Consider the following 18800-nt stretch of genomic DNA (forward strand, 5'->3'; position numbering starts at 1 on the left):
TTGTGAGTGATATTAGCTTTAGGCTATTAGGCAAGCTAGAGAAATATTTTCTCTAAAGGATGCGAGCAGTGAGAGAGGTGAAAGATAAAAATAGTGAGATTATTTCGGATGTGGGGTTATTCGGATTTTGTCCCATGGACGTAACCCAACATTAAGGGTGAACCACGTTAAAATTCTCGGTGTCATTTATTATTTAGTTTCTACCCATCCTTAATTTTATTTTCGACATAGTAAAGAGGTGAATGAAGAAATGAGTAACAAAAAAAAAAAAATTTTGTGAGTGATATTAGTTTTAGGCTAATAGGCAAGCTAGAGAAACGTTTTCTCTAAAGGGTGCGAGCAGTGAGAAATGTGGGAGATAAAGATAATAAGATTATTTCGGGTGTGGGAGAAACACTTGAGTGTCATTATTTTGGTGAGATTTCTCTGTAAAAGTACTCTCTTTGTATTCCTGCTATTTTGATAGTGGAAGATTTATTCGGATTTTATCCCGTGGACGTAACCCAATATTAAGAGCGAACCACGTTAAAATTCTCGGTGTCGTTTATTATTTAGTTTCTGCCCGTCCTTAATTTTATTTTCGACAAAGTAATTCCGCTGCGCCCACCAACAACTGGTATCAGACCATCCTTTGAGTATCTATATATATCTAATTATCGTATGCTCTGTGGTTGCCACTAGACAGTGGATCCTCCATATCAGAAAATAAGTTAGATATATTTATTTACTCTTTCTTGAAGTGCTGGCCATATGTCGAAAATATGGAGGCGAAGACGGGCAAGATGGTTAGTTTAAATGACACGAATTACCGCATATGGAGAAACGAGATGAAGGATCTCTTATTTGTGATGAAGTTGCATTTACCGATGTTTGTAACAAATAAACCCGAAGAAAAATCGGATGAAGAATGGGCGTTCAAGCATGAGCAAGTGTGTAGTTTCATTCGACAGTTTGTCGAAGATAATGTGTACAACTACATCTGTAATGAGACTCACGCACAAACATTATGGAATAAGCTTGAGGAGTTGTACACGTCGAAAACCGGCAACAACAAACTATTTTATCTGGCAAAATTAACGCAGATAAAATATCGGGATGGTACTTCTATAAACAGTCCAATAAAACATGAGAAAAGATCTTGGACAAAATGTCAAAGGTAGACGTCTCAGTTTGACTGATCCCTCTTAGTTTATTCAAATTTATTAATGCCCATTCTTTCGATTTTAAGTTTTTAACTGAGCTCATATTTTGGAATACATTAATCAAGCCTAACCCTAATTTTAGGTTGCTTCGGACATGTCTGGAACCAGTAGTCCCAATTTCTAACGAAATCGTTCCAAATTTAATTAATTATATATATAATCTATATATTTCCAAAATTGGAGTCTAACTAACTATTCCAATTCAATTTCGACTTGAATCTTAAAATAAAAACTAATAACTTAAGCAGTCTAATTTTTATGTGATTTGGAAACCGCTAATCCAGTGTACAATAAATTGGTGTATAATACGGTACTAACTACAGTTAAACTTCATAATTAAATTGGAAGTTCTAACTATCTCTTTTAGGTAGATATGGCAATGTATTTTTAGACGTGAATAAATTCGTAATCCGACCTAACAAAGGAAAGAATATTCACTATGCTAGTGATAGGGCAGAGATAGATTTTCGCCATCTCCGTCAGTGTAATCTGTCCCAATATATTATTTATAAATATAAATATATAAAAATAATTTTTATAATATATATTAAGTATTATTTAAATTTAGAGTTTATTTTTTAATTATACTTAATAATAGTTAAAATATTAGATAAATATATTAAAAGAATTAATAAATTATATTTTATATTATATAAAATAAATATAATAGATATTATTCGGACACAATCTCATTTTATTTAAAAAAATACTGTTTTGATTTCGTACGCATCCCAATCATTGATGGGATGAGAATGAAAAAAATCAAATCCGCCCGGATCCGCTATTGCCATTTTTACTTTTAGGAAGACAATCAAATAATTTGGTTTGACCATAATTTAAACACAAACCCAGTGTAGATTCACTTCATAAATAAATTGGCAACTCAGCTTTCGTTTTTGGAAAGACAACCAAGTTTCCTTCAGTAATTTGATACTACCATAATTAAAACACAAACCTAGTCTAAATTCACTTCATAACTGAATTAGCAACTCAGTTTTCCTTTGTTAGAGAGAGACAACCAATTTTCCTTAAATAAATTGCATTTTACCATAGGCAAACACACAAACTTTGTCTAAATTTATTGACCTTTTTTAGTAGGTCCGTATAATAAGGGATGCTTACTCTATCAGTAGGCTGGATCATAAAAAATTCTTGTTAAATTTTTTAAATTTTTATACAAATTTAATTAAAATTTTTGAATTATATTTTAAGACCGAATTCAATTAAAAATTAATAAACTCAAATTTATTATTTTTTAATTTTAAATATTAAATTTATTTTATATAAATACATTCCAATTAATGTATAATTTTTAAACCGATCTAACTCAAGCCAGGAGCATTACTTAGCCTGGTCAGTTACTAAATACTTGACCAATGCATTGAACGTACATGGATTTTATTGCAGCAGGTGTAGACAACATCCTCAATTTCTACTTCTGGCACAAAGTATTCTGTGCTCCTGCTCCTGCCACTGCCGTATAAGCCGAGTGACCAGTAGCTGAAAATTTATGAAAATAAATCAGAATTCATTTACATATATGGACTGACCTTAGCGATAATAAAATATAAGCCCTTATTTATAATTGAAAACAAGATTATTATTATTATAAAACATGTTTAGCAAATCTCAAACAACCATATACTATATAATATATAGCCTGGATCATAGCAAAATCCAAATCGGAATCAGACGCCACCTGCTTAATTACTTTAACAACTTTAAAACGAATATATCACCGGGACACATTAATCACCGTTCATCAGGTATATCCAGCGCCTCACCCGCAATTACAACACGACGGACGGTTTTGTTGTTGTTATTATTATTTTTTTATTTAGTTAATTAACAAACGTGTAGGCCGTAAAATTAATATTTCTTCTCTTTATCTGATATAATACTTTTTTTTTTCTTTTTTCTTTTTCTTCTTTTTGTCTGAAATTTTACTCGGAGAGAGTACCCTGTATGGTATAAATAATGCCAACTTTAATCCCATTTCCGATAAAACGATATTACTTCCAATTATATAAAGTGGCCTTGTCTCTTAACAGATTGATCTTAAAACAACAGTATTCACTTCTCAATCTTTCTCTTCAGCCAGAGCAAATGGATGCTGTCACCCCTAACATTCTTCTAAACTTTCAGACAATGACTTATGCCACCCCTGCAGCTGTTGGTGGTTTGTTCTTCTCCATGTTCGTTATGAAAAAGCTGATCTCCAATCAAAAGAAAAGACATGCCAGACTTCCTCCTGTACCAGGTATTATTCTATAACTCTTTTCTTTCGCCATCTTCTTTTTTCTTTTCCATATATGGTTCTTGTTCTGCAATTTTCTTTTCTTTCTTGAATGAAATCAAGAACTGGGTTTCTTATGTATATGATTGTGTTGATTAAGATTTTCAAGAATTGGAGTAATATTGTGATGGTGAATTTTTGATTGCAGAAGTACCAGGGTGGCCAGTGATAGGGAATTTGCTGCAACTCAAAGAGAAGAAACCCCATAAGACTTTCATGAGATGGGCTGAGACATATGGACCTATTTATTCGATTAGAACTGGTGCTTCTACTATTATTGTTCTCAATTCAACTGACGTTGCTAAAGAGGTCCGTCTTCTTTTTATGCTTTTATCTACTGAGCTAATACTAAAATTTCAAGTCTCTTTTCAGTGAAAATGACTGATTATTAAATTAATTTTGCTCGACTTTAGAATTCAATTGATTAGGATAAGTCCAAATTGTTGGTCCTCTCCCAAATTTTGCTGGCTGTAGTGTACCTTTGCATTGTCTGTTTTTTTTACGCTGTCTGGTACTGGGATGAAATATGATTTCTGTTACATCATCACTTACCAAAGAATGTGTCGTGGGGCTACATTACTTTGAACTAATCTGCTGTTTGGTACTTAGATTGAAATTAAATATTATTTCTTTCAGGTCATTGGCTTTAGTTTCTTATGCTAAAGAATGCGCAGTTGCATACTGTAGTTATTCTGTTTGCAACACTAACCAGTCTAGAGAATATTACCTGTGGTTGGCTAGCCCAAGTAAATCAGATTTAGCCTATCATTGACAACCTAAGCCCTTTTACAGCTTATACCCAAATACTAGTTCTTGCAATCAGAAAGATTTCTTTCATAAAGTTTATATTTGTTTTCTATGTCTCCATTATTCTTCCAGTTGCCATGGATCTTATATAAGCATGGTAATTGTTCCTTATTTAGATGTCAGAACAAAAAAATTATCATTGCACTTTTGATGTGTTGTAAATTTTCTACAGATTTTTTATATTTGTTCTTTGGTTATAGTTGTTTATGTACTTGTGGTAAAGTAGCATCTTATTTCTCTTGCTGAACAAAAATGCTACACAGATTTTTAAATGCTTGTCTTGTTATTTAGAGAAAACAAAAATTGATTTTCCTGTTTATTTCAGGCCATGGTGACTAGATATTCATCCATTTCAACAAGAAAGCTATCAAAAGCCTTGGTAATCCTTACCCAGGATAAATGTATGGTTGCAACAAGTGATTATGATGAGTTCCACAAGATGGTGAAACGATATTTACTTACAAATGTACTGGGAGCCAATGCTCAGGTTAGCTGTCATAGCTTCTAGTTTTCCCTCATGTATATGGTCTTCATCTTACATGTTTTACCATAATAATCTGAGAATAATTTTTTCCATTGGTCTTCTAGAGGCGACATCGGTGCCACAGGGACACCCTGATCAAAAATATTTCGAGCCGGTTTCATGCTCATGTAAAGACCAATCCTGAACAAACTGTAAATTTCAGGGATATTTTTGAGTCTGAACTTTTTGGACTATCACTTAAAGAAGTGAGTTTTTCAATTTACAGGAAGATAATTGTCTTATATGTATAATTTTGGCTTGAATGGAAAAGAAAAATAATAATAATTGAAATTTGCAGGCATTGGGAAAGGATGTGCAATCCATTTATGTTGATGAACTTGGGACCACTCTGTCAAGGAAGGAGATTTTTGAGGTTTTGGTGCTTGACCCAATGGAAGGGGCAATTGATGTGGACTGGAGAGATTTCTTCCCATATTTAAGATGGGTTCCTAATAAGAGCTGGGAAATGAAAATCCAGCAGATGCATTTTCGTAGGAAGGCAGTGATGGGTGCCCTCATCAAGGAGCAGAAGAAACGAATTGCTCTAGGGGAGGTAGTCTTTCTTTCCCTTCAATTTCAGGTGCAAATTTCTTTCAAAAGCATTATAGTCTTGTAACTTGGTTCTTATTTGGAATAGGAGGTAAATTGTTATCTCGATTTCTTATCATCCGAAAGCACACTCACGGATGAACAAATCAGAATGTTGATCTGGGAGACAATTGTTGAGACATCAGATACGACTATGGTCGCTACAGAATGGGCCATCTACGAACTTGCTAAGAATCCCAACTGCCAGGTTGTTTCAGTTGTTAATCTACATTCTTATCTCTAGATAATTGTTTCGTTTGTCCTTGTATTGATTCTCCTATAATCTGGTAGGATCTGCTCTATCGCCAAATTCAAAATGTATGTGGGTCTGAGAAGATCACAGAGGAACACCTGTCTAAACTGCCATACTTGAATGCTGTTTTCCATGAAACTATTAGAAAGTACAGTCCTGCTCCAGTTATACCTCTGCGTTATGTACATGAAGATACAGAATTAGGGGGATACTACATTCCTGCAGGAAGTGAGGTTTGTTAGTCTATCCTGGCCTTTTCTCTTCTCCTATAGATGTTGGTTCTCCATTTCAATTTGTAATTATATTGTGCAGATTGCAATTAATATTTATGGGTGCAACATGGACAAGAATCGATGGGTAAACCCTGAAGAGTGGAATCCTGAGAGATTTCTCAACGGAAACTATGATTCCGGGGACTTGCATAAGACAATGGCTTTTGGAGCCGGAAAGAGGGCTTGTGCAGGTGCTCTTCAAGCATTATTAATAGCCAGTACATCAATTGGCAGACTGGTGCAAGAATTTGAATGGGGACTGAAAGCTGGAGAGGAAGAAGATGTTGATATTGTTGGACTGACAACTCGCAAGCTTCATCCATTGCATCTCTCCATAAAGCCAAGAAGACTGTAAGGAGCAACCAGGGCTTTCTTCCATTTCTCTGTCTCGTGGAATATCCCAATTTATGTGAAATGCATGTGAACGATTTCCTGAACCAGTTTTAGGACTGAAACAAAATAATTTGAAGAAGAATTATAAAATGCGGCCATTACAACAATTGATTTTCAAGATTCACATCTTCACTAGTCCAATTTTTTAGCATAATGGATATCATTAGTAAGAGAATTTTTGGCTGTTTCCATCTCGGCGCATGCCAACAAAAGCCTCACATGCATTCTTAAAACTACATTTGAAGAATAAAATAATATAATTTTTAGAATTTGTAATAATATAATTTTTTGGATTTATTTAGTCCGCTCATGAATGCAATTAGTAGTTAATATAATCATTATTTTAACAATTAAGAGTATAATTTATTTTTAATGATATAAATTAATCAAAATGCTATAACTAATTCTAGATATATTATGTATTTATTATAAAAAGAATCTATTCTAACAGTAGGTATTGAAATATAAAATTTTCTTCTAGTTTTTAAAATTTTAAATGCTATAAAGTATGAATATCATATAGTTATTTAATTATTCATACAAAAAAACAAATTATGTTGCATAACTGATTTTGTAGTATGAAAAGTGGACGAAAAGTTCTCTCTATTTATATGTTAAGTATATATATATATACTAAATATTTAAAATTTTAAATAATTAAATATTATTGTTAATTATTTAATATTAAAAAATATATAGAGAGAGTATTTCTATTAATTGAGATGTATAAATTGAGTGCAAGTAAAAATGATCCAAAACGGACACACCAAACAATGGGCGAATAATAGGTAAATGTAGGGTTTTTATTCCAAACGATGGATTAGTCAAACCGACCCACCTGCTTAAACTGCAAAATTGTTCTGATATGCCAATTATATAATAGGTGCAATGTAGGGAGATGCTGTCCATAACAATCTTCAGTGTTGAAATTTTATCTTGAATCTGAATTCAGAGAAGAAAAGGTACACAAAATGTTAAAATTGGACACATTAGATTAGATAGTGACACTGAGAAATGGCTCTTCTACCTGACTGAATGAGAAGCATCATGTTTATTTAATTCAAGCATTTTCAAAACCCACATATCAAATCCCATGAAAACAATCGCCACTCATCACAAATTCAAAGAAATGGACCCCACTGTACCATTTGAAAAGTCAATCTATTAAATTAATTTTATATTACTAATCCGATTATCTTTGTGTGTTATTTTTATTGTATAAGATAAATTTATTCTTTTATATTATTACTCATATAATAATAAATGTCAATAAAGTGAAATTTGTATTATGTTTTAAATATATAAAAGTACGTTGTGGTGGTAAAAAAGTAAAAGACATATTATGAAAACAAAAACTCCTGTAAAGTCTCCCCTGTTCTAAACTTGAAAACTTCAAACAAGTAATAATTCCAATTACCAGCTCTGATTGAGACAGCTCGATCAAAGTGGCGACCGACAAATATTCAGATTCAAACTGAGATTTCCTATGTTTGTTCTGGTATTGTATTAAACAAAGCATATGGATTACTAAAATTAAAATAATATACAAATGAGGAGAATAGTTATATTGGTGCTGAAGTGAAAAGGGTTTCGACATGGAGGGACAGTCAAATGGGTTTTGAAAGTGGAGGCCTAGCGGCAGAATGAAACTTTTAATTAATAAATTTTTTTTAAAAAAAAAAAAAAGAAACTTAGACTAAAGTGTGGCCAAATTCGGCTGCATGGAGAGTTGGCTCGCGTGCTTCGCTTAGTTACAGTCCATTGTCTCTAATTAACTGACACGTTTACAGTACCTGGTTCCTTACTTCTTCTCATCCTCAATGGTCAGGTCTGTCAACTTACCTGCACTACTCGAGTCAGGTCCCTCTAAGGCCTATGTGGCTACCCCAAAGGCCAACCCCTCCTAAATCTTTTTCTTTTTATTATTGTTATTTTTATTTATCGAAGAATGATTTATATATAATCTCTAGGCAAATTATATTCATGTTGGATAACTAAAACACTCACTGTTTTAAGCGAGTGACGCGATTTAGACTCATTTTATTACTTATCAAAGTGTTGGCGAATAATAATTTACTTTCTAGATTATTATTAAAATCGGGTTAATTAAATTATCTGGAAATTCACAAAAATAAAATTTAATCTAATATTCGTTGTTTGTTAATCATATAATTTCAAAAATTTACTTTCTGTCTCTATTTTATTTTATTTTTATAATTTAACACAAGATATTAGAAATATCTAAATTTGAATTGCCGTTCTTTTTTTAAATTTTATTTTATTTTTATTTAAGAGATGATTTATTTAAAATTATAAAAAAAATAGAAAAATATAAAATATTATATCCGATTTTCACCTAATCCCCTAAAGTAGAAAAATTAATAAAACTTATATATATAAAAAGATATTATAAGGTTATCATTGTGTACCTATGCGGTGATACCCTATGCCTAATACGACTGTTCAATAGAATTGTACTAATAATCTACTAATAAGATTTGCATTTATATTGCTCGATGTGATTTACGGTACCGTTTCAATGTTACTGTCTGGCTTGGCTTCTTTTAACTATTATTGTTGAAAATACATAACTATGGTTGGTCTTGATTATATTCGGTCCACTTGTTCAAATTCCTTATACACTTTTGGAATTCTTATCGATTGCCAGTCGTTTATGTGCTAACTGCTAAGCACAGTGACCATGCTCAATCTCTCTCTCTCTCTCTCTCTCTCTATATATATATATATATATATATAGCATCTAAATCTTTTTTAATACGTGTTATATAATTTTTTTTATTTTAATATATTTATTTTAATAAATAAAATTTAAATTACTATATAATTTTATAATTTTTTATTAATTTATTAATTAATGAATTATATTTCTAATTCTTAATTAAATACTGAAATAACATATTAATTTTATTTTAATATTATATTAATTGATAAATAGTTTCCTACTCTGAGATAACGACACAACACTGATTCTGATCTTAAAAAATAGTATATTAATTATATTTTACTATTATATTAACTAGTAAATTAGTTTTTAATTGGATAATAACTCTAATTTCAGAAATAATATCTTAAATTATATTTCTATAGCCGATATGTGATTTTATAATTTTTTCTATTAATTTATTAATGACATCCCTAATTTCTAATTAAATATTAAAATAACATATTAATTATATTTTAATATTATATTAACTAAAATAACTATAACAACTAATTGATATTATTATTTTTTAAAATTAAAAATTTAATATATAATTAAAATAATTAATTTATTATTTAATATAATATTAAAAATATAATTTAAAATGATATTTCTAGAATTATAGTTATTATATATGATAATATTAATTTATATAACATCAAAATTAATTAATAAATATTTCTAAATTTTTTTATATTATTACACTAATAAAATTATAAAATTTTTTTATTCTAAGAAATAGCACATTAATTATATTTTGATATTATATTAATTAATAAGTTAGTTTTTTAATTAGATAATAATTTTAATAATAAAAATAATATTTTAATTTATATTTTTACTATATTTTATAATAATTAACTTTTAACTCTAAAGAATAATGATACATATTGTACTGATAATATTAATTCATACAATACTAAAATTAATTAATAAATATTTTAAAATATTTTTTATATTATTACACACTAATATTTAAAAAAAATAAAAAAATTTAATTTGCTATTATTTTTAAGTATTTTTTATTAATACTAAATATTAAAAAATTATTAAATTATATTTATTAGTTTAATTTTATAATTAAAATAATAACAGACAAAAATAATCACTATGTATTATATAACCCAAATAATTTGACTCTGTTAAATGAATTAAAAATTCTGAACCTTATGTCTTAAAAATTTTAAAGGAGAAAAAGGAAATAAATTTAATTTTTGCTTATTTATTTTCTTATTGTCCAATCCACATACAAGGGAAGGGAAAAGTAGGAAAATTTGAGAGAGAGGAGAAGAGAAGCGAAATCAGAGAAGGAAGAGATGAGAGATTTGGGGAAAAGTGGAAAAGGATGGAGATGGCGGAGAATCAGAATATATTTATGGTGGCAGAGACAGAGAGCATGGCAATTGAAAAGCCTACCTAACTTACCCAATTATTGTTAACCACGCTTCCCGACATCATCATGCTGTCTCCCTCTTCCTTCCCTTCTTTATCTTTCTAACTTTAATTTTTCTTCTCCTTCTCCTAAAACTCCATCACTAATCTCTAAGCCTTCTTCTACACTCATCACTTGTCCTCTTTCTTATATATGTTTAATTCCTTCCACCTCCTGTTACGTTTCCCGAAGATTGGAATTTTGTCCTACTTGAAAATCCCATTACACTTTATTTGGTCATGATAATGGAGATTAAAGCTTATAGTTCTAATGAATAAGGAAAAATAAAATAAAGCAAAAAAAGTGGAAGATAGATCCTTAATTAGGGAATTCTGATTGATAATCCAGCGGATAGGAGCTAATGGGTATTTAGAAACATATCAAAGTCGAATGGAAGTGGGTTATATCGGTTCTTATATTTAAACAGCCATTAACAGGTTATTATATCTACACAGCATTATAATATCTAACAGATTAGTCTTTTGGTTTCACATAATAGGTGTCTTTAGTGGGATTGGAGCTAGAATTAATAATAAGGGAAACAAAAAAAGAGAAACTGTTTACCGTGTAAATACATGTATGTACACTGCATGCAGTGGTAGAACTAAGCAATGAAAGAGAACAGAAGCATAACAGCAGAGACTGTCCACTCATACGAAGATCTAGTAACAGTCAGTCAACAGAAACAGTAAAACCAATTGGAAACACAAGTACTGAATCATCTCTGCCTCCTCAGTACCAAAAATACGCCACTGACCTACAAGCCACGCGTCTAGCCGTCATTAAACATTGTATTACCACCGCCTGTGGGTGTGCAGGAGACCAAAGAGCAAACGCACTTCCTTTAAAACCCATCTCTCTATTTCCATTCGCATTCCTCCAAAATCATTACTCGCTTCCTCTCTTTGCCTCCTCCAAATTCCTTCTCTTCTTCGAAAAGACACCCAAAATCGAAATGCCAACTGAATCAACTCCAGGCCAAAACAACACCAACCCAGTCTCACACTCGCACCCACCGCCAAAACTGGCTGAGCCACTCCCGTGCCCAAGGTGTGATTCTAACAACACAAAATTTTGCTACTACAATAACTACAACCTTTCTCAGCCACGCCATTTCTGCAAGGCATGTAGACGTTACTGGACCCATGGTGGCACTCTTCGTAACGTACCTATTGGCGGTGGAACCCGCAAGAACTCGAAACGTTCTCGCTCTTATTCTTCTTCGATCACCACCTCCACCACTACTACTTCAGCTTCTGCTTTGTCATCTTTGAATACTCCAGATCAGCCCGATCAATCTTTGCCTGTCCTTGCTATTCCTGAGTCTGTTTTGACAGCCAAAAGTGAGAACTTGTCAGATAATTGGAATCTAAACGATGAGAAAGTTAATCTTGTGAGCCAAAACGGAAACTTTATCTCGCTGTTGAGCTCTCAGCAGGGACAAGGGTTCATGGGGATGGTTGGTTACGGGCCAGGTTTTGGATATGGGTTTTGTGATACGGGAAGAGAGAATTGGGTTTATCCAGGCATGGCCTATGTTAATGGAGGTGATGCTGTAGAGGATGGTACTTCTTCAGGGTGCAACACATGGCAGCAAGTGGAGGTGGGTGATGCTGGTGGTGGGTTAGTTGATGGAGAAAATAACTGCCTTTCTTGGCCTGGTCTTGCAATTTCCACACCAGGAAAAGGTTTCAAGTGAAGAATTGGCTTTTAGCCATTTTAAAATTTTTTGTTTTAAAAAGGGGCTTTCTTGTAACGTTTTCTTTCTCTTTTTCGGATCATGTCCTGCTGTTAGAATTTCCTTTTTTTTTTTTCTCTTTCTTTTTTCTGGTTAAATTTTTGCAGGCAAGGTACGTGCTACTGAAATAGGTTTCTCAAATGTCCTGTTTCCTTTTGGTTTTTATAGATAGGGATATGGTATAGGATATGACTTTGGATAAAAAGGTGGTCCTTTTATTTATTAGGGGTATGTTTCAATGGTGGTTCTGTAAAGCTTTTTGGGTCTTTCTTGATGAACACATCTATGGAAGAAAATAGAAAGAAAAAGAAAATCTTTGTTTTTTGTTTTTGTTATAAGAAAAATGAATGTTACTGTTGTTCTTTTCTCTTTCTTGCGGTTTAGTCGGATTCTAGGTAGATGTGAACAAGTAACAGACCGATCTCGAAAACTGAGTTCCGATTTTCGAAGAATGTCTGGACTCTGAATCAAACCGGGCTCGGCTATCGAGAATGCAGATTTTCGTTTCAATATCCACTGTTGAGACGTAAAAGATGGATATGTTCGATTGCGACTATCATGAAAGCATCCGTAGGCACCGGCATGAGAAAAATAAAAAATGTATTTCTTTTCAGTTGGGTTCTAACAGGGCAACAGGCCAAACGCTCGTTTTTTTCCATGCACTGAGTTGCCTTTTGTTCTGTTCACACTTGAGCTTTAAGGTTTAGTATCAGTGTCGAGTGCTCCCCTTTTCTTCTCTTCAAAGATGACAAACTATTAGATTCGAAACACCTTTTTCTTTTTTCTTTTTCTTGAAAATTAAGGGTAGCAATAAACACTATGTATTTCTTTTTCTCTTTATGAAATTTATTTCTAAAGCTCCAAGAATACCGTGATTAGTTAAATTCGTTAACAATAATTACTACAAATTGATTACTCCTCTCCTCTGTGAAAATTGATAACCGTAAAATTCACTTTATGGTAATGGCTTATTAATGTAATATTTATTTTGCCTATTTTAATTAGAATTTTTTTATAAATTTAGCTTAAGTAAAATCTTAAACTAATTTTTATCTCTATATAGTTATATATTTAAGGCCAAGTAAATTTTATAATTATGAGAGGTTAATAAAAATTTAGGTATTAAAATCTTTTCTGGTTTAATATTTAATTCTGTTAATAATATATATATATATATATATACTTTATTATATTATACAATTTTAGTAAAGATAAAATATAGAATAATATATATTTTTTGAAATTATATTTTTTAAAATATTATATATAAATATATTTTTTAAGATGAGATTTAAAAATTTGTTATCTATAATTATTTTTATTTATAACTGATTTAAATTAGAATTATGATTTTCTCTATTATTATATAAAAATTATTTTTATATAGAACTACTGATTCGCTATAAAAATATTTTAATATTATATATATATATTTTTTTATTTATCTTATTTTCATTTATCTCTTAAATCGAGATGATCTCTTGCTTTTCTGATTTTGTTATTTTGTTTGATTGATAATTAGAAATCTATTAGATTGTTTGTTGTATTTTTTTTTCTTATTTATTATTAGAGTTTTTTGAGTTGTCTTTTACAGAAGATTATGATATTTAATAATGATATATATATATCTATATTTATAGAAATATTCGTAGAGTTTAGTAAATTTGAAACACTAGTAGTAGATGTTCTCCTAGGAAGCTCTTATGAAAATTAAGTAGTTGATTTGTATTATCATATAAAAATTAATGAAGCATGTAATTGTCAAGTTGCTTATTAAGAGATATTTATTAATAATATTTAAAATATATAAAAAAAAAATTCCATTTAATTGAGAATATCTTTTTGACTTATGAATTATACTTTTTAGTATTACAATTAAGCTGTATTTGAAACGAATGAAAAATTCTCATAATTACATAGAAAATAAAAAATTTGAATGTCTACATTTAACTAATTTATTTAATTGTCTTGTATTATCTGCCCAGACAAAGATTTCACTTTTTGACCATATAAACCATATTTTGATGTGCAAGATTAAGACCACTTGAATCATTTTCTCTTTAAACAAACTCTAAGCATTAAACAAAAGCAGTTTGCTTTTTTTATTTTTTGTCAAAAGATGATGATTGATTGATAAAGAGAAACTACAGTACCGGCCATTGGTATTGGGCTGAGGAAAAAAACTGTTTTCCTAGCCAACTCGTGGGCTACCCAATTACAAGGTCTAGGAACAAAAACAAAAGAGACGGAACTAAAAGCTTTTGCCAAACTGAACAGAAGCAGTTTGCTTGCTTTAAGCCTTCAACACTAAAAATAATATACATTGACACTTCATATTATTATGATACAATAAATCAAAGAATGAGCTGGTCTTCGCTTTTCACTTTACATAAATGACAGGGAGTACCAGTCTGATTCAAGTGTTATTTTTTAAATCATTCATTATTATAAAGTATTAATGAGTCTATGAGATGAATGTTACATGTATGTAAACTTGTGGTCCAGGGATCCCAAAATATACACTGAAAAATATCATACTTTTACTTGTGTAAGAGAGGTCAAAGTGCATTTGCATTTCACAGAAGTAGTTTAAATGTGCTATTACTTATGCATGAGAAAATATAGGAAGTATTCTATAAACTGATAACTAACTCTACAAATAACAATAACAAACTCCCAACCACTTTTTTTCCTCAAGACCAAGAAAATGTTGAACCAAGGCAGTGCCAAGGGAAGACAGGCAATGTCACAGAGGGAATTCCAGGCTAACTGTAAACAAGCATACAACACAAAATCTACAGAAATGACTGTAATAGAATTCCAAAGCTCGAATACTAGTTATTAATTGGGCGGTTTGAAGAATTTTAACCTAAGTCCACTGTTTACCATACTCCACACGCCTCCAATGGAAAAGGCTAGGCTAAATGCAATGCCTAACCAGCCCAGAATCCAGTTGAAATACCAATTGAAGCTGTACTTGGAAGGTCTTTTAATGAGAACCCACATGAAGCAAGGGTAAGCAAATGTGACTGGAAGGGTAAGTCCACCCAGTAGACCAGCAAGACTGGACAAGAAAGGAAGTGCAACCCCTATGAAGAAAGAGATGAATCCATAGAATACTCGAAATCCTGAGCGAACCCAGATTGAGCACGGGCGGTTGGTACGGCTTGTATAGCCAGCTTCAAAACTGTCAAATACAGGCATTGAATATATTTGAAAACTGCTTAAGCAATTGAACACGACTAGAAGGAAAGTCATTGCAAGAAGTCCTCGAGGAATATCGTGGCTGTGGAAACCATATAAAGCATTGAGGATTCCTCCTGTAGGCATCTGAATCAATAAAAGAAACATAATTACCAATAGCCAAAAGGATAAGTTAACTTCTTGCGCCAAAAAAAGTACTCTAGAGCTGGCTAAGCAGCAGATTTCAAGGAAAGAATTATACATAGGTAGAATGAATTTTTGAAATGAGTGAAGGGGCGTAAGGACTTACTAGATTTCCGTAAGCCCAGAAGCCTCCAATGGCAACAGGGAACAAGCACATAGCAATAAAGAAATAAGCAACTTTGGCTCCTTTCCACATGGGTACATGAGCTGGGTGCTTAAAGGTTGACGGCATTGTTGCCTGAGAAAACCAAATTAGACAACGGAAGTTACGCCTCAAAGAAGTACATAATATTTACAACAGAGAGGAAGCTCTATGACTTTGAAACTAAAAGAACGCTTATATACCTGAATCTCCAGGACTAGATTATGCCCTCTGAAAGCAAAGGCTACAATACCAAGAGCATTCAGTGCTGAAAAGACAGAAGCAGTAAAGGATGGCAGTGAAAGGGGTTCATAGGAGATTGAAGGTGGCCTTTCTTGACTAACAGAGAGAACCCATACCATAGTGGAATAAGTTATAGCTGTTATGGCACCGATAAGGGAAAGCCCTGCAATTGAATTAAGGTTTGGGAGCTGAGACAAAACAATACACAGAGAAGTGAACACCAGGTACCACTCAACTGTTGTTAGGGGATTAGATGAACAGAGAGGCCCACAAACTATCTGGAAGAAGAGTTTCATGGTCTCTCCTCCTATAAGTATCAAGGCTGTTGCAGTTCCAGCTGACAAATAAACGGTTGGAAATAGAGCAAGCCAAACACCTAATCGTTCCCCTGCAAACAAGAGAACACAAAATGATGTGGACACTTAATATCATGGAATTGCAAGTAAAAAATCTGCAGATAGGTATTTTATAAACTTGCCACCATTGTATATGAATTGAACAGATCATAATCGAAAAAAAAAATGCAATTCCTTTCCAAACATTCATAATTAGAACCCAAAGCTAAGTAAGCAGAAAATTTGGATCACATTAATTAGGTATTTATTATATTGTGACTTTTGAGTGCATTGTTTAACATTCAATTATAAGGTGTTAACTTGTATCCTTACCGAATGCAGCTTGTGCAAGCTCCACATATCTGTTATACCTCTTCCCAGGAACTGCTTCATGTAGCTGAACAAGAATCCATAAAGTATAGAGTTGCCAGCAGTAGGCTATGGTCAAAGACAGTATTCCCCAACTCCTGCAGATAACACCAACGGTGACTAATCAACCCCAAATCCTTCCTCTAAACATACTTTTATTTTTGTTCTCCAGTTCATAAAAATTGTAAAAGCACCAATAGGAAAAGTAACAGCAGCTTGTCAAGTTATTTTTCTTTGTGGTTTTGCTTTCTTTCTACTATGATATGCAGAGCCCCGAGACAGGGAGCTCTATATCTATTTAATTAAATTTGACCATAAACTGTTTCCTTAGAAATCATATACATTGGGAAATCTGTAAATAATATACTTTTTCCAAAGCAGTTCTTGGCTTTATATAAGTTCTAGTTTCTTAATCATGTACAATTAAGCTACAGTCTGTTGTATCATTAAGGATAGTTGAGGTGGATCCCTTTGAATTGTCCCAAAAGTCTAGCTTAGGGTCAAATTCCTCACTAGTAATCAAATTAGAAATGGTAAATCACTTATCGATATATCAGCATGAAATTACACAAAATGATTATGAGTAATTACATAAAGGGAATTAGGAATGGCTATCTTGATATCTTGTAGAAAAAAGCTACATATGTAATAAATAGTAATCAATTATAAAGGGGGGCTCGAACATGGATCAAGAAAAAAGTAAAAACAGAATTATGAGAAGGGACCCCATGCCAGAGTTGGGCTTGGACAACTTTTCTCTGGAATAATTGGACATTGTGCAAGTAAAAGCTAAAAAGATGAAAAGAATGAAGTGACATGGCTCAAGAGTAGTTTCGGTTTCCATTCAAACAATCTCCTTGATATGAATTTTGAAAAAGCTAAGACAAATCCACATCCTTGACCCACAACCCATAAACTTTAGTCAGATTCCCCTGACCATATGAAAGCACCACAATAGCCCACATTCCCTTTTGAATTAAAAACATTAATTAAAGCTTAATATGCACTTTCAAAACCACTGCACAAAGTAACGGTCTTTAGAAAAACTAAACTCACAGGAGAAAGAAAGAAAATGTGTAGTAATTGCAATAACTGAAACAGAAAAAGAAAAATCCAACTCCGAACATGTTTAAGAGACACAACAGAAGAAAATACACTGGGTCATACGAACAACGAAGTGATATCTAATGCTCAAAACAAGGTTCCTAAAATGCAATGAGAAACAAAAAAAAAAATAAACTAAGAACATTATTTGCATACTGAGCTAGAAAAAGAGGAAAGACATGCATAAGGTACACAAATAGGGGAAAAGTAGAAGCATACCAGCCAAGGAAAGCAAAAGCAACAGGCAAAACAAGGGCTTGAAAGCCAACACCAGCATTAAGATTATGAAAGGCAGCGTAATGAGCATTTCCATTACGAGACTCAGTGATAGGAAGCCAAGCATCTTGTGGGTTGAGCTTAGTGAGATGACCCATTTCCTCTAAATACCCTTTCATGTTAATCAATACCCTCTTCATCGGCGTTCCTATGGGACTCAAGAACCGAGGGGAAATAAACGACGTTGGTGTCCACCCCGTCGATGATTTCGCTTCCTTAGAAGGGGGTCTAGGTGATCGCTGACCTGACGGAGTTAGAATCTCTGGCGTCGACACACGTGGCGTGGCTGGAATGGATATTAGCTCCGTTTCTGGCCTTTCCTCCATTTCTCTCTTCTTGCCCTGTTACTGCTGCGGGTGACAGAAATGCTTGTGTAGATTAATACACAGTTAAAAAGGAGAAGCGAAGCGAGTAAAAGAAGAAACAATAGATTTTGTTTGGTTTTTATGGGTTTGTTGCTTTGTGGTTATTGGAGAGAGAGAGAGAGAGAGAGAGGTGATGGGTTTGTGAGTGACTGTCACTCTGATGAATGTCTGAAAACTGAAGACGGGGAATGTGAGCTTAGTGCTAGCAGTTCAGCATGAAAGTTTGCACACATATGATCATGACCGTTGATCTTTGCATGAGTTTGTAAGGTTTGTGGTGAATGGTAGTGATGTGTGCCTGCCCGAGGCTATTATAATTTATAAAAGACTGAGCCTGTATTTTCAGACGTGTG

At 32.5% G+C, this 18800-nt stretch overlaps 3 protein-coding genes across 3 annotated transcripts; 2 read left to right on the forward strand and 1 right to left on the reverse strand.

The window, feature by feature from the left end:
• The first annotated feature begins 2937 nt into the window (after nt 1–2937).
• LOC8260887 (ent-kaurene oxidase, chloroplastic) lies at nt 2938–6441 on the forward strand. Its single transcript, XM_002510242.4, has 8 exons — nt 2938–3462; nt 3647–3807; nt 4631–4792; nt 4894–5034; nt 5127–5381; nt 5466–5624; nt 5708–5902; nt 5982–6441. The coding sequence occupies exons 1-8, from the start codon at nt 3180–3182 to the stop codon at nt 6294–6296; spliced, it is 1671 nt and encodes a 556-aa protein (XP_002510288.3). The 5' UTR covers nt 2938–3179; the 3' UTR covers nt 6297–6441.
• A 4592-nt stretch (nt 6442–11033) lies between these two features.
• LOC8260886 (dof zinc finger protein DOF1.6) lies at nt 11034–12550 on the forward strand. Its single transcript, XM_015718566.3, has one exon. It carries the CDS (start codon nt 11444–11446, stop codon nt 12185–12187), a length of 744 nt encoding a protein of 247 aa, XP_015574052.1. The 5' UTR covers nt 11034–11443; the 3' UTR covers nt 12188–12550.
• Nucleotides 12551–14886: 2336 nt separating this feature from the next.
• LOC8260885 (lysine histidine transporter-like 8) lies at nt 14887–18784 on the reverse strand. The gene is made up of 5 exons (XM_002510240.3): nt 18026–18784; nt 16667–16800; nt 15959–16386; nt 15720–15851; nt 14887–15556 (listed from the first exon to the last, which is right to left on the reverse strand). Exons 1-5 carry the CDS (start codon nt 18406–18408, stop codon nt 15068–15070), a joined length of 1566 nt encoding a protein of 521 aa, XP_002510286.1. The 5' UTR covers nt 18409–18784; the 3' UTR covers nt 14887–15067.
• Between the last annotated feature and the right edge of the window lie 16 nt (nt 18785–18800).

Source organism: Ricinus communis, chromosome 2 (genome assembly GCF_019578655.1).
Source record: "Ricinus communis isolate WT05 ecotype wild-type chromosome 2, ASM1957865v1, whole genome shotgun sequence".
NCBI lineage: Eukaryota > Viridiplantae > Streptophyta > Magnoliopsida > Malpighiales > Euphorbiaceae > Ricinus > Ricinus communis.